This window comes from Sciurus carolinensis, chromosome 8 (genome assembly GCF_902686445.1).
Source record: "Sciurus carolinensis chromosome 8, mSciCar1.2, whole genome shotgun sequence".
Taxonomy (NCBI): Eukaryota; Metazoa; Chordata; class Mammalia; order Rodentia; family Sciuridae; genus Sciurus; species Sciurus carolinensis.
The window spans coordinates 47,935,097-47,960,632 of NC_062220.1; the positions used below are offsets into that span (position 1 = coordinate 47,935,097).

The window sequence follows — 25,536 nt, forward strand, 5'->3', positions numbered from 1 at the left end:
TTACTCAAATGAAAAAATGTCCTTGGGGCTTTTGTGATAGTCATTTCAGATACCTGTTTGAAATTACTCAAAGAACAAAATTTGAGCAGATTTAAATTAGTGCTATCCCACTTATTATGTGATTTTGGGTAATTATTTAATCTTTCTGAGCCTCAGTTTCCTCATTTATAAACATGAAGATAACTCAGGGTTGCAAGAGAGGATAAATAAAATAATGGCTAGAAACTACTTAGCATGAGGCAGAAAACAGAAATCCTCAGAGAGGAACAAAAAAGAATATAATAGTAATTCCAGGTAACTCTGTATATCTCTATAAAACTAAAGTAAATCAATAATGTTTTCCCTGGTGTATCAATGGTTTTATTATATATTCATAAATATTCTCTAAATTACATTTTCCTTCTATCCATAATAAATTATTTACCTTAAATTACTAAATCTAGAATACAGAAATACAACTTTGAAGTGCTATTTCATAAACCTAATTAATCATGTTCTTAAAATGACATATTTTTATTTCCCCAACAGTTAGGCACAAAAGCATGTTGAATTAAGGGGGAAAAAAAAAAAGAATGCATTCCTACCTGACATACTCTATGGATTCCAAAGTCTCCTTTGATCCAGAAGTATGAGAAATGCCCATACCCTGTCTGAAACAGATATGCAGCAACCAGAACTCGAATATGCATGTACACAGGCAAAAACTGTTGACAAAAATAGATAAAATATGAGATGGAATAAAAACTATACCTTGAATTGTCATAATAAGTACATTTAATAAAGATAATAAAATGTCATTTTCATATGGTATTAGGTCAATGAAAAGTTTATTCTCAAAAGTTAGGGATTATAGGGAGAATTACAACAATGTAGATTTTGGAATCAGACAGATGTAGGTCCAAAGCCTAGTTCTGTCACTTTTTAGCTGTATGACTATGAATTTTCTAATCTGCAGAATAGCTCAAAATATTCAAAATATTATCATTTTAACATGTAAGAAGATACTTTACATTGTTTTTTCATATGAAGCTTTTGACCTTAGCATGTATTTGTTATAATTAATCATACTGAATCTGGGACGTATTTCACATGTATAGCACATCTCAATTTTGACTAGCTGCACTTCAAGCACTCAATATGGTAGAGCTACCACAATGGAGAATCAAGCTCTAGAGCCATATGCCTGGGTTAAATCACTTACATCTGATGGCTCTATGAGTACTTGAAAACAAATGTCAAACCTATGTTAACCAATTCCAGTGACTTCGACCACTCTCCCTAAAACAAGTTTTAAAACCCCTTCAAGACTGAGGCTGGGCTGGGATTGTGGCTCAGTGGTAGCGTGCTCACCTAGCATGTATGAGGTCCTGGTGGTTTGATCCTCAGCACCACATTAAAATAAAATAAAGGTATTGTGTCTACCTACAATCAAAAAAATTAAAAAAAAAAAAAAAGGAGTGATGGGGTGGGCTACTGCTTAAACAAAAAAAGATTGGGGCTGGAACTGCAAAATTGGGCAGTATATACAACTAACTTAAACTGAATTAAATATTATCACAACAATTTTCTAGATTCCTACCAATGCTGGCCTATTATGAATTTCATGTAGTATTTTTCCCAACTTTTTAAGATACTTATGCCAACAGAAAATATCTAAGTATAATGAACATCTATATGGTATGATGATAAAGTTAAAATTATGTTATAGAACATGTGGCACACTCCTAATTATTTCACCATGTTATCTCCTAAGAAGAAAAGATAGCTTCTCACATGACTACATTATTGTGATCACATCCAAGAAATTTATATAAATATAATTTTATCTACTATACAATCTATACTTAATTTCTGATTATTGTAGTAATATTCTTTATGGTTAATAAAATGTTTTGTAATATAGGACCCTCAAATCAAGGATCATTTGCATTTAGTTGTCATACCTCTTCAGTATCTTTTAATCCAAACTATTTTTCTTTTTGTCTTTCATGAGTCCAGTGTTACTTCTAACAAAATTTTAGTATTAAAAAATATATTATATATGGAATTCTAAATTCATTAGATTTAATAGTTAGGGTGATATCTGGTTCTATTCTTTTACTAGTACCGCCAATATCCCCACACAAACTTTCATTCAGGTCTCCTCATGCAACTCTCAAGGGAAAAACAAGCATCACCACACACACACACACACACACACACACACACACACACAAAAGACAAGGCATAATGGAACACAAAATCATCTACTGTATACACATACATACATAAATATTTATACACAAATATATTTGTTTGTGTGTTGGGGGGGGGTTCTAGGGATTGAACCCAGGAGGGCTGTCTACCCCTGACCTATACCCCAAACCCTTTTTTCTTCATTTTAAGACAGGGTTTCACTAAGTTGCTGAGGCTTGTCTTGAACTTTCGATCCTCCTGCCTCAGCTTCCTGAGTCACTGGGAAGGCATGTGCCACTATGCCCTGATACACATTACATTTTTAAAGCATGTTTATACTAACAATTATAATGTGCCAGACCATCTGGTTAATTTAATAATTCTCTCAAATTTTTGAGTTTCTCTTTTAGCATAAAAACAGTACAATTAGAAGTTTGACATATTTTACTCAAAATATTAAGATTAGGTAATGAAATAATGATGGCAGTTAAACAGTTTAGTGAGGTTACTGTCTCAACTATCCAAGAATCAGGTCCCAAAAATATCTATATTAATAAGGTTTTGCTAATGTACAGATAAGTAATTTTTAACCACAAAATCTTATCTAACACAATATGGATATATTAATTAATCATTATAAATGATCTGTTAAAGAAAAGTATGTCCTTCTGATCTTGTTTTGTTTTTTTTAGTTGTATATTAGAATGTATTAGGATGTAGCCTAAGAAGATATATTAGAAAGATTAAAAGAGAATCAAAATGATTAAAAGAGAATCCAAATTGCCTTCATTCTTTTATGACTTAAATCCTTTCTGGAATCACTGAATTGAAGCACTTAATCTGCCATTAATTTTTTCCACCTAATTTTTTTATAGTAGTATCACCCTTTAATATGTCAGCAATTAATTATGTCTCTAAATGGCATTTTCAAACAAAACACTTTTTTTCCCCCCCAAATTAATTCAGTCTTTATTCCTACGCCAGGTATTTCTAGGATTCCATATTCATCACTACTTCATTCTTAGAACCTTTGGATTTATCTTATTAATTCTGAGCTGGGTTTACAAACTAAGTCTTACCATCTCCATCTTTCTTGGTCTTGGATCTTTTACTTTCCTGGCTCAACCACAGTTACTTAAGTCTACTATCCCCCTTTCAGCTGGAGTAATCACAGAATTTTCACTGCTGCCACAAATATACATATCATAGCCATAAGATTTTAGTTAAAATTATATTTCATTCCTTTGCCTTCTACCCTTCAAACAAAACATCCATAAAATCATCAACAGTTTTTGGAATAGAGAAAATGAAGTATAATATTGTTTTCAAAATTTTAAAGTCATCTGAAAATACCCCACTACAAATATTAGTTACCTTCTTAATTGCTGCTATTGAATTTTTAGAATGTTCTGGGCACTCCCCTCTTATCTCAATTTATTATTGATTCAAATAATGTGTACAGACATGTGCTTTATATAAACAAATAAAGCAATAAAACAGTTTAGTTGTTCCCAAATTGAGATTCTTAAATTTTTAAAATATTCTTTTTAGACGTCTATTAGCAGTGTGAAAAGAGGTTGTTAGACTCACCTGCAAAAGTGTTTTAACTGTAATTTAGCTGGAATGTTACAACCCAGAATGATCATCTTTATCTAACCCTACCATATCCAAGGTAGCCACAGATCATTAAAATACTAAGTCTTTTAAGACATCTAAGAACAGCAAAAGGATTTTGCCTAGGTACAGAAGGATCCTCCACAGCTCCAAGGAAGAAATGCTTAGAAAGTATGGTACACCCTACATGGTCTACAATGGCAGTCCATCTGTATCTGGATGCTCTAAACTCTGAGGCAAGAGGGTTCTAAGCTTTTTAAACTTTAAAAATGTAAAAATAATTGGTAAACTTCATAAAATATAGTGAAGGGTAAAATATAAATATAATAACCTAATTTGATTTACTTTGATAGTAACCTGCCTATTCTATAAATTGTGTTTCTTGAAAATTTTGCATTGGCTATTCAACAAGATGATATCAAATAATACCCTGAGATATCAGCTGCTTCTATTACATTAAGGTCAAGTTAATACAAATGAAATATTGCTTTTCTTTTTAAATTCATTTTGCTTTTAAACTAATGGATTCTCAGAGTCAGAAGAATAAGAAGACAGAAAGATTGAGAAATAAGAAAGGTCTCTAACGTATAGAGAAAATTAACAAAACAAGACAAAACAAACAAAAATCCCAGTGTCCCTGCAAAAATGTTAAAGTGACATTATTTCCTGTATTTTCTGAACTTAAATTTAAAATACTCACAGTACTTGCTCCAGAGATATGATAAATCAAAATCACAAGTTGCATCCAGCCCTTCCATTCATCTGTTTGTTCTCTATTTAATACTTTAGTCTACAAAAAGGAATCATAATCTGTTTTAAAATCTATCAGGAAGTAATTATTTGAACAGTATATATCAAGTATGCTAAAATTTTTCTTACAGTATATAAGCTAATACTTTTGTTAAAAGAATCTTGATTATGTGAGTGGGGGAGACAGTTACAAATTATCATTTTAAAAGATCTAATAAACTATTTTGAAATTGAAAAAAACTATAAACTAAAAAGGTTTTGATTATTTAAGCTGGTTCTTGTGATCTTATATTAGATGACAGATATATTTACAAATCTAAAAATGGCATTCAACAATTTTATCAAAATTTTAGAATTTCAGAGTTAAAAAAAGATCTTACAGTTCTCTTACATTTTACTGACAGGAAAAGTTCTATTATTATAAATTATTTTCCGTATACTCTCATTGGAGATGAAGTCTATTAATCATCCTCATTTGAGCTTTTTTTTTTTAATAATAGAATTAATTTAAGTAACTCATGCCTTGAAAAGAAATTACACAAATATTCTGAGGAATGACAGCAATTCTAAATTAGGAAATTCAGCATATTGGGAATAGTGGCCACATCATTATGTAAGTTTTAATTTGTGTGTATATATATATATATATATATATGTGTACACACACACGTATAGTATATATGTGCATATAGGCATTTGTTAATACAATTTTTTAAATAAAAGAAAATAAACAGTAGATCCTATGTAAGCCCTAGATGGGGCTTAAAGGTCATTATAAAATCAGGAGTGCTTCTACTTTCTCCATCCCCAAGCAGGCAAAATAACACTAAGCCCATGACTTCTTTTTCACAGGTCATACTTTTCCAACTTTTCAACAATCTTCACTCAACCCTTTGAACTTCCTCCAAACGATTTCAAAAAATCAAGTTAAGAATTCACTAATTAGGGAAAGGAAGGAAGAGAGGGAAGGAGAGGTACTGAAGAATGAAAGTGGTCAAATTATGTCATGTGCATGTATAAATGTCATAAAGCGTTCCACTATTATGTATAATTATAATGTAGCAATAAAAGAAATTAATTTAAAAAAAGAATCCACTAAGTAGAAGCACAAAATTCCTTTATCCTCATCTGTATACATGTTTGTATATTTTGGCACAATAAATGATATTATTTCTTAATCTAAATTTTGCAATGAGATAAGTAGGACAACATAAACTTAAAAATGATTCTTACCTCTTTAGTATTTTCATTGTAAAATACTCCCAAAACCAAGATGTAGATAATTGGAATAAAGAAAGATGAATGTGTGTAAAACTTGTTTTCCTTCATAAACAGATTTGCACGGTCGCACATGTAGAAATAAGCCATAATCAGACCAAGTTTGCAGAAAGACTGCAAAAGTATTTCTAATGGAGATGCAGAGTTATTGATAATATTTTTCTTTTCCTCTCCACTTTCCAAATCGGTACATGGCTTATTCTTCCGATGAGCATGACGATGAATTATATAAAATATTAAATATCCAATAATAGATAAGGTGAAAAAACAAGCAGCTAGTTTCTGTATGAGAGTAAGAGGAGGCTGAGGTTGACAACAGGACCCATCTACAGGCTTCAAAATCTTATTGCAGTACACGTTCATAAGAATCATTGCACTCTGTGAACAAATCAAGTTATTTGGTTATTATCTTGTCAGTGATATATTTCACATTTGATTTTCCTCCTGTGAATATTGCTGAGTTTTCAACACTGAAACCAAAATGGACTGTATGTTTTGTAACCATTTCCCACTCATGCAAATAACGGTATTCCATCAATCTGCAATGAGTAGCTCAGGGTGCTTCAAACTTCTGAGGCTGTGACCCATGAGAAGAAATTCACTCTATAATGTGACCCAGGAAATAAAACCTATATTTATTACTTGGAATACACTCTGATATGGTACTATCCTTCAAGAAAAAAATATGGATTTCATGGCTGCCAATGGATCAAAACCTTTGGTTAAAAAAATACTGACAATGTCAAGGACCAAAGAATTTTAATTGGCAGACTTTCAAAACAGAAGATACCAGAATACTTCAGCATTCCAATCTTTCAAGGTTAAAAAAAAAAAAAGTAAAATAACTGATGTCACAAAATTAATTCTTAGCTAATTATTAACTCTTAACCTTTTAGTTCATAGCTTATAGACAATATAGGACTTTGTAGTTTTAAGAGTTCTAATGTTAAATAAAATGTGGAATCTTCAACATGGTTTGATTAGAATAAAAATTATTCTAGGTAAGCTATCAAGATTCTATTTGAAGATTCAAACTCCAGTTCTATGAAAACTTTAGTTTAGACATCTGTGAAACTCTATGAGATCAATTATTTAAGCTTAGCCATTCAAATACTCAATCAAGTGTTTAGAAAAATGTCATCCTTTTAGCCCTGAGACTTCAGGAAGTTCTATGCCTGGTATTTTTGTAGATCCTAGCCTACAAATTCCATAACAAATTTCTTAAATTATCTTTGAAGAGTCCACAATGTCCTTTAAAGTATGGAGAATTATGTATGTTTGCTCTCTATAGGAGAGAAACAGAACCACTGTTTTTTGCTAGATACCCAAAGGGCTTATATGACCTTCAAAAAGGTTAAACACCATTGCTTTATTTAAAAAAAAAAAAAAACAAAAAAAACACAAAAACATGACTGTAAATAATTTGTTACTACTATGTGTGAAAATTTATAATTATGCAGTTCTCTTTCACATTTAATGTAAATCCCTTTCCATCAGTCAACCTGAATTTGTTATTGTCTACTCTGTATGTTGAATAATGCTTAAAGTATAAGAGTTATAGGGAAATAAAGATTATTTTATATATCAAAAACTGTGCTCTTCACTGAAGCTTAAGAGTTACAGTGAGAAAATAGAGCAGTGGTTTTCAAACATGAGTGGGCTGAGAACTTATATCCTTCTTAGATTTATATATTTTTTGTCGGAGGGTACCGGAGATTGAACTCAGGAGCACAAGACCACCGAGCCACATTCCCAGTTCTATTTTGTATTTCATTTAGAAACAGGGTCTCACTAAGTTGCTTAGTGCCTCACTTTTGCTGAGGTTGGCTTTGAACTGTCAATCTTTCTGTCTCAGCCTCAGTTTCATTTCCTTCCTTCCATAACTTCTTTTTCTCTTAGAGTATACTAAAATTCTCACTTATATGTTCAGTGAGATGAATCAATGCACGATTATTTCCAGATGTATCTTTAACTAGAAAAACTATGAGTGATTAAGATTGTAATAAAATATTTATAATCATGTTGTGAGATTTACGGCTATAACCAACTGATATTATCATCTCCACTACTGAAAAATGTAGGAATTCTTACAGTTTCTCTGCTTGATTCAGGAAGATGTAAGCCATCCAAAGATTCCATGATGGTTTCTTGAGCAATTAATTTGGAAACACTGAACATCTTAACGTTTGACTTAGAATTTCTGGTGCTACTATTCAAAATACTGACTGCAGCTTCATTGTAGGCATCTATCTTCTCATTAGTGATCATTTTCCTATTTTCACTTAATAGATCTTCGTAAACTGGATCTGTACATGAAACACATTTTTTAAAACAAATTTTAAAAATCCCTACTGGTAGAAATTGTGATCATGCAAGTTAGTAGATCCATACACCATTTTTTGTTCTTAATGTCTAGTTGATAAGAGGCACCAAATAATTATTATTACATAAGTTGACCAAGGTTTGCAATAAATTCCCTATCTTACATTTAAATTTTGAGTCAGTCAACAGCTCCCGCAAATTGAAAAAGACATTTATTCCTTTCCATGTACACAGCTTTGAGGAAAAAGTATGTCTTGAGAGTTTAAATTTTTTTGATATTGGTAATAAGAAGTTAAAACTGGATTATGGAAGATTGCATAATAAAGAATAGCAGTTAATTATTTTTCTCTTGTCACCTAAACTTTATTCACACAATTCAAAAGTAATAATTGAGGACTGAGGTCTATTTTCTTGTCACTTATTATAAATAAATTAATTTCTTCTCATTTTAGTAAGAGAAAAGCTATGAGTCTATGAGTAAATAGGAACTATGGAACAGATTATCATCACCCTTTCTTATTCTTTTCACCTTGACATTCAACTAGGAAATAATCATAGGAGTTTCTGACAAACAAGATGAGTGGTTAAAATATCCAAAGCATCTCATATTGTGTTAGGCATTAAGTAATAGACATTCAATAAATTCCTGAAATGAGTTGACCTAATATCTACTTTCTCTTTAAGAATTTTATTGCCATGTATAAAGTAGGTGTGTGAATTCAAATATTCTGTCAGTTTGAAAGCATTTATTCCAATGATTGTAATGTTATAAAACAGACTTATTAATAGTTTTCTCTGAATTTTACAATCATAGTAAGTATATTTTGTAAAGAAGAACCAGAGGCAAACAACTTATTTCTTTTGGATTTACCTCTGTTACATTCTATAGCCATTCTGCCTATTGAGGTTCTTTGTAGAATATTTTTAATTTATTTATTATATTTATTAATCTGTTCCTTAAAGAAAGCAAGCAAATAACTCAAGTTTATTCTAATCTTGCAAACCTTATTTCAAAGTTTATTCTCATAAAGCAGTAATTTTGTTTCTTGAAACAGGACATAATAAAACTCATGCCTTAAAATATATACAAAATGACAGTTTTTCATTACTCATTCCTTACCTTGTAAGACCCAATAAACATCACTAGTCTTTGCCAATTTTTCTAAAAGCGGTGCTATGGAGGTAATGTTCATTTTATATTGAGATAGTGCTTCATTGCTACCATTGTGAATCTTGATGGACCACTAAGAAGTAAAAATTAGCATTTTTTAGTATTTATCACAGAAAAATTAAAATACATAATTTACTTATTGTAAGTCCCCATTTTATTTAATATTAGAATAAAATTTGGTCAAATTATTTCAAGAAATATATGAAAACAGTTCAAAAAGCCATTATAAAATTAACTTTCAATGTATAACATTTAAGAGGAATGAAATTATAGATATAAAATACTGAGATTTAACACCAAGCTTACTGTTTGCTCAGATTTTTCTATTAAAATTAATCTGATTTATTATAATACAAATAAGAAATTAAAAATAAATACAATCAAGAATTAACTTTTTCTTAGCATGACCTTAAGTCTGAAACAAAAATCATTATGTAGAATACAGACAAGTACTTACTGTGGCAGCTCCTGCTACAATCACATGGGGTTTTGCAACAGAATCCTAAAGGAAGAAAATCATTATAATTATGCTACATCCAGTACAGAGACTGAATATAAGTAACATCATTTACCTTTTTCCTTAAAATTTAAGTTCTTCTTCCTCCTAAATGCATTTTAAGTTTCTAGAATTCCTTTCTGAATTCTTGTTATAACAAGATATATACGGGATGCCAAAAATCTTACATGGCTGTATGGGTATATAGAACGGCATGCCACTTGTACAGTTAATTCTTTGGTGTCCTTAGAAAAAACAAAAAAACTACTGAAATCTAATATGACCTATTATTCTGAACTCTGAATAAATTGCTTAGAGTAAAGCTCTAGGGTATTATGTCAGTCAATTAAAAGGTATTCATGGAAGCCTACAGGGTACACAGTAAAAGTGTTAAATAAAATACAAGATCAGTGACCTAGGGAAACATAATCTTTTGGGAAAGCCGAATCTAAAATGTATTTAGCAAAATAAACTGATCATTATTAAAGGTTATGTGCAGAAATAAAGGTGATATCTCTAGAAATGCTTAACAACTGTAAATTATATTATTTATAATATGCAGTTATGCTATAAAATATATAGTAATATATATGGCACTTATATTACTATATATAGCACTATATATAGCAATTATATAGTACTTAGTAGTTTACTATTTTCCCTTAAATTATCTCATTTTAATGTAGGTTCTTACTACCCTGTGAAGTAGGCACAAAGATATAAAACATACTTATGAAACAAGGATACAGACTCAGAATAATTACTAGAGTTATTGCTAGTACCTGCTAGAACAGTCAGAACTTCACTTTTCCAACTCTTTTGAATTTATGCACTTTCCACCACATGAACAACCCAATATTACAATAATGTACACAAGAAACAATTTAAATAAGCAAGAAATTTAGTAAGATTTTTATCTGACCCATATAAAAAAATAAAATGATAGCTGTTACCTTCCCATTATCAAGATAATAAATGCTCAGTATATTATCCTAAGAAAACAGAGAAAAATATAACAAAATGAACCATTTTTCTTTAGAGATAGGCCCATTTCCAGTCTAGCTTGCTTCATTTTACACCATTACAGAATTCAATGAAAAATTTTTCTCATTGATGAGATTCATTAATTTTTGCTAATGAAGAAAAAAAAAAAACTTTATCCTCATCCCTGGTTAGTTTCCTTTCTCATTCTTTAGGAAGTAATCCCAAATCTTAAATTTCTCAGATAGGTTTTATCTGTCCTACTCCTCAGCATAAAGTCTAATTCTCAAACTTCATGAAGAAATAGAATTCATCCAATACATGAGCTCTTGCCTTCTTGACTCTACTCTTACAACTTCAACTACTGACAACAGAGTAAGGAAATGCATCCCATTCCCAACAGCTCATTCCTTACTGTGTCTAGATCCCTCCCTTTTCATTTCTAGAGCTATGATCCATGGATTATCTCCTCTAACTTTCAAAATATGAGTTTTGTCTTTTTCTTCCACTCTTCTTCTTTCCCTCAACCTAAAAATGTTCAATCATTTATCCTCAAAATGTTTCCTTTAATGCTGTCTATTCTCAGTCTTCTGCATCACATGCCTCACCCACAAATTACCTGAAAGAGTAGTCTGTCCTTAGCATGCCAATTTCTTTCTCTCAGTCATCACCTCAGTTTACCAATTATGCCTCAATTTATCATGTTTTGAGTTGTACTTCACCATCCATTTAAACTGTCATCACAGCCTATGAACAAACTCTAGTATTGGCAAATCCTGGAGCTTCACTCTATCTTATCTAGTTTCGAAAGTGACACTACAGACTATCTACCTTCTATTCCCTCCTCCCTGTATGTGATATCACAGTCATTTCTCTTTTGCTTTTCTTTCTACCCCTTCTCAGAAGCTTTTTGATAATTCCATTCCCCACAAATTCTTCTCTTCAATTTCTAAATCCTCTACTTATATAATTTATTCCAAACAACTTCAAGCATCACCTTAGTCTGAACCAAGACTTCCTAAGTCCATCTTAATAGCTCTGATTTATTAATGACTTTCATTCACTTAAAGTATTAAATCTAGATTGCCATTTTCTTCACAATTTAGCCTAAGTTTCTCCCACTTCTCTATTATATCTCACCATTCTTCTGTTTAAAACTTTCAATGGTTCTCTACTACTTTCAAAAAAGATTTGTCCCAATGTCCTTATTTTAATAACTTGAAGAATTTAGAATAAATAATAATCTAGTATCTGCCTACTTCATTGCTTATCAATTCTCCCCAAAATGAAGTACATAAAAAGAACACCAAAACCAAACATAAATAAATACTCTGTATGTTAGTTCTAGCCACACTAAAATTGCCAATGATTCCTTGAATAGGGTACATCCTATCTTACCTGTTTTCTGTCTTTGTATTTTGGAAACCTGAATAGATTTTTTCAAAGAAATAAAATTATATATGGTGGTTAGGTTCCCACATGATCCTACAAAGCCTATTATTATATGATGTGGTTCAGTGCTAAATATTTACTGGGAAAAGGGAAACACAAACAAAAAAAACAAAAAAATCAAACTAAAAACCCAAAGCCAAACCAAAAGAAAAAACTGTTGCAAACAAGTAAGCAAAATACGGTCAACAAAACTGAATATTGTTTTATCCATATGAAAAGCAAATATATCTCTAGAAAAAAATACAGGTTTAGTTAAAAGACTAAACAGGAGCTTTATGGAGACTACCATAGATTGTAAAGTGAATTTATGAGAACTTAAGAGATTTTTTTGAGGTGTTAAGCACACTTGCCCTGATGTCCAATTTATCTTCAAAAATTATGAGCTAAAATATACTAGTCCTATCTGCTGGGTCTTCCCTTTAAAAGGGAAGAAAGTCTACACAACTAAAAAAGTTTTCTCAAATACCTGGATGTGAGTTTGAAGGACAGTGTGGAAAAATGCTCAAGAAAACATGTATTGTGCAGAAAAGATGACTCCGGTTTGAATTAGCTGAGCTATCTCAGTAACAGAAAAATTTCCATCTGGAAAATCTGGTATAAGCATCACTGGCAGGTTGGAATGGTGATAACAGGGCAAAGATACAGGAGCTACACTTGCTGTTCTCAGTGAAGTGTCAGCATCAGTCTGGCACAGCTTAGTAGCTCTCAAGAAGGTGGGAAAAGTACAGAAGAGTGGGACAGGTGAGTAAAGGGAAGAAAAACAATGGTTGCTCATGGGTTTTTGAAATTTGGTTGCTCATAAAAAAGCCTATATTTGCAAATACAGACCTCAGTCCACACTTTGATACACTGTTTCATGGAACCATTAACTTCTGGATGCCACAGAAAATCCTAAAAGAAAAATATTAGAAGTAAAGAAAAAGTAAAAAATACTATTAATTCCACCATTCAAAAGAAACACTGACAACATTCTCTTAAAGAATGCTTAAAAATAAAACATCTTAATCTACCTCAATTTAGCAAGAGTCTCAAGTAACATCTCCTCATATGCACTTTTGCCCTCTTCTCCTCTCTAGTCTTACACCAGAGAAATTTTGAAGAAATTTAAATCTGATCTTGCCACATTCCTGCTTAAATATTCAGGGATTTTCAATTGCTCTGGTAAAATCCAAAAATCTTTAAAATTGCTAAGAAGGTAGAGAATGTAGCCTCCAACTGTCCCTTTTAACTTCTCTCCTGCTTCCTTTTCCTTGCTGTTACAGTTTGGATATAAAATGTCCCCTCCTGGCCAGGTACTAAATAAAGGCTTGGTCTTTAGCTAACAATGGATTGAAATCTCTGGAACCTACACCAAAATAAATCTTTCCTTTATTGTCATTTCTTTTCCCAGTTATTATGTCATATTGCCATAAGCTGACTAACACACTCTCTCAGTACCCTTTCGGTTCTCTTTCAGCTCCTTGAGTGCTCCCTCCACGTGCTCCTTTGTCTCTAGAGTTTTCCACATACTGCTACTTCTGCATGTAATATTTTTAATGTTTGTGGACTCTTCTACAAAGTTTGACCAATCCTACTTATCCTCTAGGCCTTGTTAAAACATCACTTCTTCAAGGAGGAAAACTGCTTTCTATTCTTTGCTCTATACATTCCTACTTCTCTACTTTTTCTTTTCTGCTATGCTTATCCCACCTGTATTTGCATGTAGGAAACTATAATGACCTACAAGCTCCACAGGTAAAGGACATTTACATATACTCTTTTCTCGACATCGATCCTGTATACAAATTACCATATAAGATTGTTTTCAAATTACCATATAAGATTATTTTCTTCTGGATAAAAATTTAATAAACAGTAAATGTTTATTACATGAAACAACTTACATGAACATTTATTCCAATTACTGTATCAATTCTCAAGAATACATTGAGATCTATTTAGCATGTACAAAGCACTAGTTGATCTATAAACAAACTGATCAATGAATATGGCTTCCACATTACATACTTAGCTTACTAGTACATGAACTTACCACTTTAACTGAAGCAATCTTGTCTTCAAAAGGAATGTTTTCATGCTATTTAAAAAGGAGAAACAGAGAAATTTTTTGTATAGGTTAAACTTGTGTAAATAATCTCCCTTTAGCTGCTTTTGTTGATTTATTTTTATATACCAATTCTCATTTATCTATATATTCAACTTGAAAGGACATAAAAAAAAAAGAAACAATTTACATAGCATACCAAAATAGCAGGGGGCGGAGGCACAGATCAGTGGTGTAGCACATGTTTACCATGTGCAAGGCCCTAGGTTCAATCCCCAGCACCAAACAAACAAACAAATAAAACCCCAAAAAACAAAACAAAAAAATGAAACCAGTTGTTTATGTGTAACATTCAACATCTAAGATGTAGATAAAAGATAAAACTTGAGCTAAAAACAAGTAGCTACATGAACATACCTATATAAATTATCTTTCTGCCAAACCTGTCATGATTCCTATTGAGTCCTAGTATTAATATCTGTAGCAGAGACAGACTGCTTTCCTACAATGCCTGAGATCCTGCCAGTTAGGCAAGGCCATGACTAGTTCTGACTAATGAAATATGACCAGATTCTGATGTGGGTCATTTCCAGGCTGAATTTCCCAAAACAGAAGGTAATTCCTTATTTAGTTCTATGTATACTGCCTGGGCTGGCAAGAGGCTTTGCACTACACAAGTCATTCAGGGATTCCTGCCACTGGAATTCTTATCATCTTCTAGTGTACTCTGGAACTAGCTCTCTTGACTTCAGAACTGAGGAGGCTGAATGCTCCAGAGTGTACTAGTTGGTAAAAATTCAGAAATCCCTGAATGACTCTGTAGAACAAAGCCTCTTGCCAACCCATGGAGAACATGCAGCACTAGGTGAGGAAGTACCTTGCATTTTGTTCAGATTGCAGAGTGGTCTGTGGCTGAAGCAACAATTCAGCCCATTCTCACTGGCATGTCAGTATGGGCCCTCACTGAACAAGAATGGATGTACATGACTCTAGGTTATAGTAGGTTTTACTTTGAAAAATATTCACTGGTAGAAAAAAATTAAAATTTGTAGACTGCAACTTCTTGTAACCAGGCATTCCACACAAAAGAATGGAAATCCTACCAGAGTTAAAAATTCTGGGGTGGGGTGAGAGTAGGGTGGCCAATAAGAAGCAAATTCTGTTTCTAAAACCAAGGTTGAAATATTTTTATTAATTTAATCAGACAAATAATAGTTATATTTATTTTCTTTGTAAAATAAAGTTTGTTTTTATCAACTGACTTTTAAGATTCTTTTTGATTCTTCTACAGTTTCATTTCCCCAAAGAAATCTTGGAACCATTAAGTTAATGAAAGGTTAAATATTTCTTGACAAAATAAATATGAGATATCTGACCCAAACTATATCACACTCTTTGTTCCAATCCACTATCCCATTCACTATCTTTTAAAAAAACTTCCCTTCAGAGAAGTGTGTCAATTTTCCTCCTTTTGCGTAGCTTGATTAATTCAACTCAATCTCTTTCTTCCTTTCCTTTATTATTTTAACATTACATCTAAGATATTTTTTTAAAAAATCACACACATGAAAGTCATAAAGTAAAGTAAAAAGCAAACACTCATGAATCCATGACATAAAACAGGGCATTACTAACACACCAACTTGCTTGTGTAGTCCTCTCCCTATTTTAATTCCAGGCTTTGTCAAAAACACTCCACTATCTTGAATTCTGTGTTATACTTTGCTTGTTATATTGCTTTTATCATTATATATGCATCCCTAAACAATACATTGTTTAGTGCTGTTGCCTTTCCAACTTTTAATTTTGAAAAATTTTAAAGTTACAGCAAAATAATGAACACCTAAAACCCTTGGCCAATGGTTAACATTTCTTATGCTAGTTTCATTTCTCTCTATATACACACAGTTATTCTCTTTTCCTGAACTATATGAAAATATATTGTAGACATCATAACTCCACATTGTTGGCATATAAATACGTGATTAATTTTTCTATTGACTTTATTTATTGGTACTAGGGATTGAACCCAGGGCCCTGTGCATGCTAGGCAAATGTTCCACCACTGAACTACACATCCGGCCCGTGCAACTAATTTTCAACAGCTTTATTGAAGCATTACAGCTAATGTTTGTACGTTTATCTTATAATAAGCTACCTTAAAATCTTCATTACTTCTAGTAAATTTTCCATATATTCTTTGAATTTTTCTATGTAGATAAGTGTTTCATATGGACTCTTGGATTTTATTCTTTATAATGCTTACATATTTATCTTTCTTCAGTTAGATCTTCTAATACAATATTGAATAGAAGCAGAAATAATGAACATCATTGTCTTTTTCCTGATGTTAATGGAAACATGTTCAACATTTCACGTTAAAAACATTTACTGTAGGCTTACAGAATTTTTATCAGATTAAGTGTGAATATAAAATAAATTACATAAGAAAGAAAGAATAATACCAATTTTCTGGTACTATTGAAACATGCTTAATGGTATTATATGTGGTCAAAGTGTTTCTTGTGTGCTTTGAAAAAATATACTTTGATCTTAGAGTATATTCTACGAGTTATTAAGCCATAAACTTGTAAAATCAAACATGTTAATAGTCTACTAAATGTTTCTCTTAATTTTAAGGCTGATTTATTAGATGTTTACAAGTTTAAAATCTTAATGATTTGTCTTCCCAGTCATTACAAACTTTCTGTATCCCTGATAATGTTTTTGCCATAAAGTCCATTTTGTCTTGTATTGATATGGTTTATCTTTCTTTAGCAGTTGGTGAATCTTTATTCATTTTTTAATTAAAATCTTTCTATGTCCTTTGAAGTATGTTTTTAAGCAGCAGAAAGTTTTTAAATTTTTTTTCAAAAGCAAACTGAGATGTGTTTAGCTCAAAAGTTTAGCTCCTTGAATTATTATTAATTTTTGGAACTGGGGACTGAACCCAGGGACACTTAACTATTGAGCCACATCTCCAGTCCTATTTTGCATATTATTTAGAGACAGGGTCTCACTGAGTTGCTTAGCGCCTTGCTGTTGGTGATGCTGGCTTTGAATTTGTGATTCTCCTGCCTCAGCCTCCTGAGTCACTGGGATTATAGGCGTGTGCCACCATGCCCAACTCCTTGCATTTATTTTGATTCTACTTACCATCTTACTTTTTGATTTCTATTCCCCTACACACAGTTTGTTCATATACATATATTAAAAAATAGCTTTTTATATATACATATAAATGTGTTTTTATATCTACCCATGTTTTACATGGGTATACATGTGTCTGCATGCATGTATAAATACATGTTTGACACTAGATTAATTTTTGTTTTGTTTTGTTTCTTCTTCTGGTTTGGAATTTACATCCTCATTCTATTATTCTAGTCTTTACCCTTGAAGTTTTGCTGCATATCTTTACCTTAAGTTTTAAAGAAAGATAATATATTAGTATAGAATACATTAGAGCACTTAATTGGATAGTTCTTTAGTTACCTTTTTACTAAGTGCAAAATACAATATTATTTTATACAGATAGGTTTAGACGTATAGTGTTCACTATTTTCTACAATCATTGATTTTTTTTTTTATATTTATGTAAGTTTGTCCTTCAGAAACTCCTTTTAGTATAAATCTGGTAGTAAATCCTCATAGTTTTCAGATATCGGAAAATGCCCTATATTTCAAGAACAATAAAGAAATTTTTATCCTAGGTATACAATTCTAAGTTGAAACTTAATGCTATAGCTTGGATCTAAAATGACTTCTGAAGGCCCATGCATTGAAGGTGAGGCCCCTGGTTTGGCATTATTGGGAAGTGCTGGAAACTTTAAGAGTTGAGGCCTAGTGCGAGGTCTTTTAAGTCTCTGAGGGCATGCCCTTAAAAGGGATCATAGGACTCTATTCTTCCACTTCCTGGTCATAAGGTAAGCAGTTTTGTTCCACCATACACTTCCACCATGATGTGCTGTCTCACCACAAGCCCAAAGCAAATGGGACCAATCCATCATGGACTGCAGTCTTCAAACTTATGTGACAGAAAACTAAATAACATATTTTCTCTCTGAAGTTCAAAGATATTATTCTACTGACCTCTAGCTTCCGATATCACTACTGAGAAATATGCTGGTTCAAAGTTTAGTGTTCTACATAAGGGGAATTATAGCTATTGGCACCTACCTTCAGGGCTACTCGATCCTCTACTACTTGCCTACCATCATTGCTCATCTCTGGTTTTGCCTCATACTTTGCTTCTTTTTGAAGAGTATTTCCCATTTTCTCAAAGTCTAGAAATACATCTATAATATATATATTTTTTAATTTAGGATCTAGTTGGGTTGAAATAGAAGTGGCCCCCAGAGTATCTAGGTTGTGCTATGGCTGGAAGCAACATAAAAAGGGGTTTCTTTACTGCAAGACTTCTCAGGTTTTTAATATCCTAACCTAAATTAAACCATCTAAGATAGAGATATGAGATCCAGCTCTGCCCAAATTTGTTTGATCAGGATTTCTCACAGATCTAGTCTTAAGGAAAACATAATTTGAAAAACATTGCTATCAAGTCTTTTTAAAAAAAATTTTACCTCAATACAAAAAGAAACCAAAAAGAAACCAAATTAAAGTAAATTATCTGTAATACTTCTATTCCACTAAAACATACCCATCCTCAGGCTTAAAAAAGAAAAAATTAATGCACTTTTACAATACACCATACTATGCTAGGGAACAAGAAACAAATTTAAAACAAAAAAACAAAAATAAACAAAAACCAATTATGATGATAGAAAATTTCTACCCTTGAGGTATGCAGAGACAAGAGAATATGTAACCTATAATTTGGCAAATGCTCTATTAGCAGTTTGAATGAAATATTTTCATAACTGTCCCTTTAAGACTGAGACACACTGTCTTTACTCATTTCTTTTTTAAAAGCATACAGATCAAAATGTATCTTTTTTTGTTAACTTTGGGATAATGGGGCATCTCTAGAAAATAAAAACTGGAAACCTAAGTGTTATTATTAGGAGTCCAAAACAATGTACCATACTGTATCTACTTTGGCCAGAAGCTAGATAGCTTTATAGCTATCAACTATTGTCTAATGCATTACTCTAATTTTTGAAAAGTCACATGATTCTAAGCCCAGATTTATTAAAGACTATGAAATCAGAAATTTACTTTCTAAAAGTTTACAGCAGTTTTTACTTTAAATTGTGATAATTCCCATGTCCTTAAATTGCTCTAACTCTTCTGTATATTTTTCTGTGTATAAATAATAATAAAAGATACATTTGTAGATAACAAAAACAAAAAGTTTATTGTTTCCCATTATTCTTATAAGAAATAAGTTCCTAAGGACTCAGGACCCACTTTCATCATCATTATGGTATAGTTATTTGCTTTGGAGCCCTTAATTTTTCAGCTCCTCACCACAGGGCAAGTTGATGTAGAGGCAGATTTTCATCATCAATTCATGAACTATTACTCTTACAATTATGAATTTTCTTGTATTCCACTTTTTGCCCCTTGCCATTCCCCACGTCTAATATTATGCTATTTTTAAAGCCAGAGACAAGAAGATGGATCACTTAAAAGTGTATAAAAAGGAGAATATGATAAGTAAACCAAAAACTAACTAACTAATCAAATGTGGAAAGATATTAATCCTTGTTAGTTTTCAAAGAAAGATATATTTTTATTCTTATTTTGCTAAGATTGGAGAATAAACCTAGGTCCTTACATAGGCTAGGTAAGTGCTTCACCACTGAGCTACATCCCCTGCTAAAATATATTTTTAAAACAAGAAATTTTCCATCAAAATAGCAGAAATTTATCACACTGTTGTTTAATTGGTAGCATGATCACCCACTGTCTCAAAGGTTGCAGAAAACTGTGTGCCAACATATGATGCTAATTAGACGACAAAGTGAAGCAATTTAGCAATACAATTAATAATATTTGAATTTATATTCTTTAATACAATATTTTGCACTGTAGAAATTCTATTCTAAGGAAATTTTAGAAGGCAAAATTTTCAAAGAGGTAGACATGTCATTTTCAATTAAAAAAAACAGAAAACTAAAAAAAAAAAAAGAAGATGATATAAAATCACATTATATCCTCTCAATAATATGTGGCCATTAAGAAGATACTTAAGTTGATTATATAATAATACAGTATTATGATAAGCAGTGGGGGGGAAAGCAATACATAAAACTGCGCATGCTAAAAGCCTACAAATATACTAAAACAGAGAGACTGAAAAGAAATATGGTGAGATATTAACAGGAAGACAAGGGATATTTTCTTTCTCTTCTAAGGAATTTTTAGAAATTTTTCCATGGTAAGGATTTGTTAGTCCTGAAAACTAAAGGTTTAAAGTAATAAAAAGCTGGCCAATACCTTAGGCTCTACTTATTTTCCTTATATTCCTCATTTACAGCAAATCATCCCTCTTTTTCCCTCAATTTTCCCCAAATAAAAGTAAAACATTGAGTTTTTAATGTTAATATGCAAACCCACATTTATTCTATAATTATTCAATTAGTTAACGTCTAAAATGATACCTGTGAGAAGGGAATAAAAACTTTTACCTTATTTCCTTCTTCTTTGAACTGAGGGTTAATTATTTTTACAAAAGAATAAAACAATTGACGAATTCTGGAATCTCCAATAAATGCAATATGTTTATCTACAAGGCAATTCTTTGCTTCACTGAAATAAAAAAAAAATTAATTAAAATATGTATCAAAATATTGGCATTTCGAATCACATGGTTTATGACAAAAGCTGAACAGGACTGTTATACATTCAGTCATGTGCTTTAGAAGTATGTGGCCAGGTTTAACTTACCAATCCATGTACTTACTATGAACTAATTCATTAAGTATTTAAGAAGTACTCTAGCTATATTAAGTGTCTTATATTCATTATTTCAGAATAACTCCATAAGGTAGATATCCAAAGTGAAGAGCAGCAATGGTCCTTTGCTCAAGCATTAAGACTCAGACTTGGTCAACTTTTACATGAGTAAAGCAGCTTGGCTAAAACCCTTTCACAAAAGCTTTAGGACAAAACCTTTATCTGGAATGAAATTTTACCCTCAATCAGGAAGTCTCTACCCCATACAGAGAAGAAAAAATGGTACTCTATACTTAACCACCATCCCTCCAATAGATATTAGGACCTATGCAAGGAAGCAGTGATGTAGGTCTGTAATTGCAGCCACTATAGAGACTGAGACAGGAGGATTACCCAGCCTGGGCAATTTGGTGAAACCCAATCTCAAAAAAAATAAGAAAAGGGCTGAGGATACAGATCAGTGGTAAAATGCTTGCCTAGCATACATGGGGCCTTGAGTTCAATCAGGGCCCAATGACAGACACAGACACACACACACACACATACACACACACACACACACAAAGACTCATGATAAAGAAAGAAAACCAACAAAATAAAATCTTACCTGATTTTATATTTATGCATCATACAACTGTGAGGTTGCCAAACTTTTTCTCCAAGAAATCTGCCACTTGAGAGAAGGTATTCACATGAATCATTGCCTATAACAGTAAAATACAAGTGTTACAAACATTAGCTAATTTTTTATATTTGGGTTTTCTTGATACCATTTAGGTTCCTTGAGATCAGATAGTACACAGTTTTCTATGCTTATCTATATTTTCCAGGTGCATATAAACCATTCATGAAAAGCATGACAAATATTAATACATTAATATTCAAAAGGATAAGAGTCACTTTGGTTTACACTTTACCCTGTAAGAGACTCCTAACTCCTAAATGCTGTGATCACTGATCTGGTAGGGGCTTGAACTTCAAGTTTTCTTTCTAGGAACATCATTCCAGCCTCAAACTAGCCATATACTGTTTATCCCTCCTACTTCAGAGAGAAAAGTTTAAGGGACAAAAGAGAAGACCTCATAAATGACTTCCTATTAAGCTATGATAATGCATAATGTGCATGAGCATATCTGGAAACCTGGTTTTAAACAGAAAGAGTCCATAGCTAGAAAACCCCTCTGCCCTCTACGAACTGGGATAAAGTCATTCTACATCCTTCAGTGGTTTTACCATACCTTAGTCAAATCCACATGACCAAAGACGTGAAAAATGGATATGGAGGCACTAAGCTCAGATATGTCAAATGGATAAAGGAAAAATGAGATGATTAGATTAACTGTGAGGTCATAGTTAAATGTATATTTAATTTAATCTCTGAGATAATTCCTTATTAACAGTCAAAAGCAAGCTAAATTTGTTTTATAATTACTTTGGGTCAGGCTAAGGAGTCTGATAAAAGAAACACTACAGAATAAAATGGTATTGACCCATTCAGGAAGGAGACAGGGGAGACTCAAAGATATTTAAAGCAGAACAACACATCTCTTTTCTCAATCTTGTTATTCATTTATTTGGCCAAAGTACAAAGAAAAGGTAATACAAATCTAAGACAGGTATGCAAAAATACTGAAGGTGTTGTTGCTTCAGTGTCCTAAATTCCAAATACAACAGGAAGGAAGAGTGAATATTGTATTGTGTTGTTGGTGGAAAACTGTATAAAGAAAGGGGGTAGTCAATGATTAAGTTTTGTAGTTATATATGTAGTCTGATATTTCAAAGATTTTTAATAAGATGTCTCTAAATGAAGTTCTTAATTCTTTCCAATTATTAAAAACTAATTGTAGTTCTAAAAAAACAAAATTAAGCTAAATAAATAACTAGGAATGAGTAAAGAAAAGGACTGTAGGAACACACAATTAAGTTATTTTCCTAAGAACAGCACTACTGCATCATTCTTTTATAATGGCCATATAGTAGAAGTCTATTTAAAATCTAGTAAATGTTTAAAATCAGGATAATTAAAAAATTATAACTTTTCTACCTCTTTTGACACATTTATTAAACCAAGTTAATAGCACATCTATTTTTAAAACAAGTATGAGTTGCAAAAACTAGGCAATAATTCATGGCGTTTTTCTTCCTTTTCTTTCTCTTTTCTCTTGCTCTCTGTTATTTGATTTTTGTTTCTTAATAAAAGCCTATATAGAAACACTCATTGATCAATGCTAAGTGTCGGGGATTATGCTGTTATGCATTCATTCGTTACCAATATGATTCTGTGGAGATGGAAGTGCTATCCCAACATCTTAAAATAACCACAAGAAAATGTGTTTAAAATGCAAAGTTCTTTATCAGTACTACTGGTTTCTCAAGAGTTCAGCTAGCAGAGAACAACTCTAATCTGAGGAATCCATATTAGAAAAATTCTGTACCAAAACAGATTTTAAGATGTCACTAACCAGAAGGCACTAGACACTGATGTTTCAGAGATCACTGATCCTTCAAGGGAAGAAAATCTTAATTTATTAGTAAATGCTAGTTAAGGATCATTGTTCTTAATATATATCATAATGCTAAGGATTTTTTCAAGCCTTTCATCTGAAATTAATAGAATCTATCAGAAGACAGAGACGACACCAATTACTTCAACAAAGATAATCTAATATAAAGAATTGTTAGAAAAGTAAAAGAACTGGTTACTAGACAGTGTAAAGGTTTTTTTTTACATTTGTCAACAAAATAAAAATAATACTAGTAATAAGTACTATTGTAATCTAATTAAAAAGAAACCTGATACAGAAAACCCCATAAAATTCTTTACTCTAAAATTCTTTTTGATTAGGAAGGAAATATTTTTTAGATTAAATCACTAAATATAAATCTAGATGCCATAATAATGTATCCACATTTTATTGTACACGTATATGTAAATATCTGCTGGCACATATTATCCTTTTCAAATTTACTGAAAGCAAAACAAAAACCCCAGTCTTTGTTTTCAATTGTCTAGTATAATTCTGATAGTTCCTCTAATACACCTATCATGAAATGAAAGTTGCCAAGTGCTCAGATAAATCAAGCCAGAAACACAATAAAAAAAAAGGAACTAAAGGGACAGTTATTTCCAATACTAAGGTGAGTGGATATCTTCCTCTTTATTCTTAAGTATAAGCATTCTAGTTTGTCAATTTATAACTTCAGATTTTCATGGATGATTTTTCTGTAATAGATACTTAGGAGCAAACAAACTAAACAAGCAAGCAAACAATAACAAAAAACAAACAAACTGAAAACCAAATGTAACAACTAAAGAACACATCCAAGTTCCTAAATGATTCACAATTTACATTTTCTTTGAAAAGACTACCTCTGGATTCAATGCCTTTAGACTGAATTTATCTTACTAAAGCTGTGTTTCCTATTACCAATCAGGACAATTCCAGGTCATAAAATTTATAATATGGTCTGTAAAATATCTTGTTTGCCTAAAATTCAGCAAGTTATATTTTATTCTGTGTTGAAAAACATTTAACTTTCTTTCAAAATGCTTGGAGTGATTCATTACAAGTAATGTCATATAGATTAGTATCTTTCTAGCAGTCAAAGAAATAAGGCTGAAAGACATAGAGTTGCTTTCTTGCTTTTAATTCCTAAAGCTTCAACTTCCTTTTCTCTAAAACATTCAATAATACTTAACATTGGCATTTAATATGCTTAGTGACAGAATGAAATTCAATTTCAACAAAATTAAGACATTTGAAGTAAGTTAACTTCATCAATTTAGGAAATTAAAATTTATCCAGATTGGAATTATCCTTAAGGTCACAGATACTGGCCTCTTGTCACAGAAATCATGTTTTTAATCTGTAATCACACTATTAATAGACACTTTGTGATTCAGGAATGTAAGAGATTGAATACAATTGATAAAAATATAGTTAAGGGTAATTTAAAAAATATTCCAATATTATATATGGAAGTATTATTAATAATGAAAAATGCTCTACTTTCTAAAATTGAGATTAGAACACAAAATTCAATAAATGCTACAAACAAACCAATGCAAGAAGAAAATGGAAGGAAATAAAGACTTTGAAAATTATTTATTCAATAATTATTTATGGAGTTCCTACTGTGTGTTAGGCTCAGATGATTTAAAGATGAAGATACCCTTGGAAGCTCACAGTTTGCGTGGAAGAGACAGATACCAATTATTACAATACAACCTGATAAATAGGTGCAAGGTGTTGTGGCAGAACTGAATTTCTAATCCCTACTTCTGTGGTGGTGACACTTTAACCAGCCCTTCAAGGAAAAACCTATACTTTCTTTGAGGGGAAGAGGGGGCACTGCAAGCAGAAAAAAATCACTTGTCTGTGAGAAGTTTAG

General features: G+C 31.7%; 1 protein-coding gene across 2 annotated transcripts in view; it reads right to left on the bottom strand.

Moving 5' to 3' along the window:
- The window catches only part of Casd1 (CAS1 domain containing 1), a 40,097-nt gene that overhangs the window by 11,016 nt on the left and 3,545 nt on the right, over nt 1-25,536 (bottom strand). For both annotated transcript variants that reach the window (XM_047562412.1, XM_047562413.1), the window contains exons 2-11: nt 21,752-21,848; nt 20,877-20,997; nt 14,272-14,316; nt 13,068-13,130; nt 9,768-9,812; nt 9,260-9,383; nt 7,909-8,123; nt 5,773-6,195; nt 4,490-4,579; nt 585-704 (exon numbers count right to left, since the gene is read on the bottom strand). In XM_047562412.1, coding sequence (XP_047418368.1) covers nt 585-704; nt 4,490-4,579; nt 5,773-6,195; nt 7,909-8,123; nt 9,260-9,383; nt 9,768-9,812; nt 13,068-13,130; nt 14,272-14,316; nt 20,877-20,997; nt 21,752-21,848 — 1,343 coding nt within the window. The remainder of the gene's footprint in view (nt 1-584; nt 705-4,489; nt 4,580-5,772; nt 6,196-7,908; nt 8,124-9,259; nt 9,384-9,767; nt 9,813-13,067; nt 13,131-14,271; nt 14,317-20,876; nt 20,998-21,751; nt 21,849-25,536) is intronic.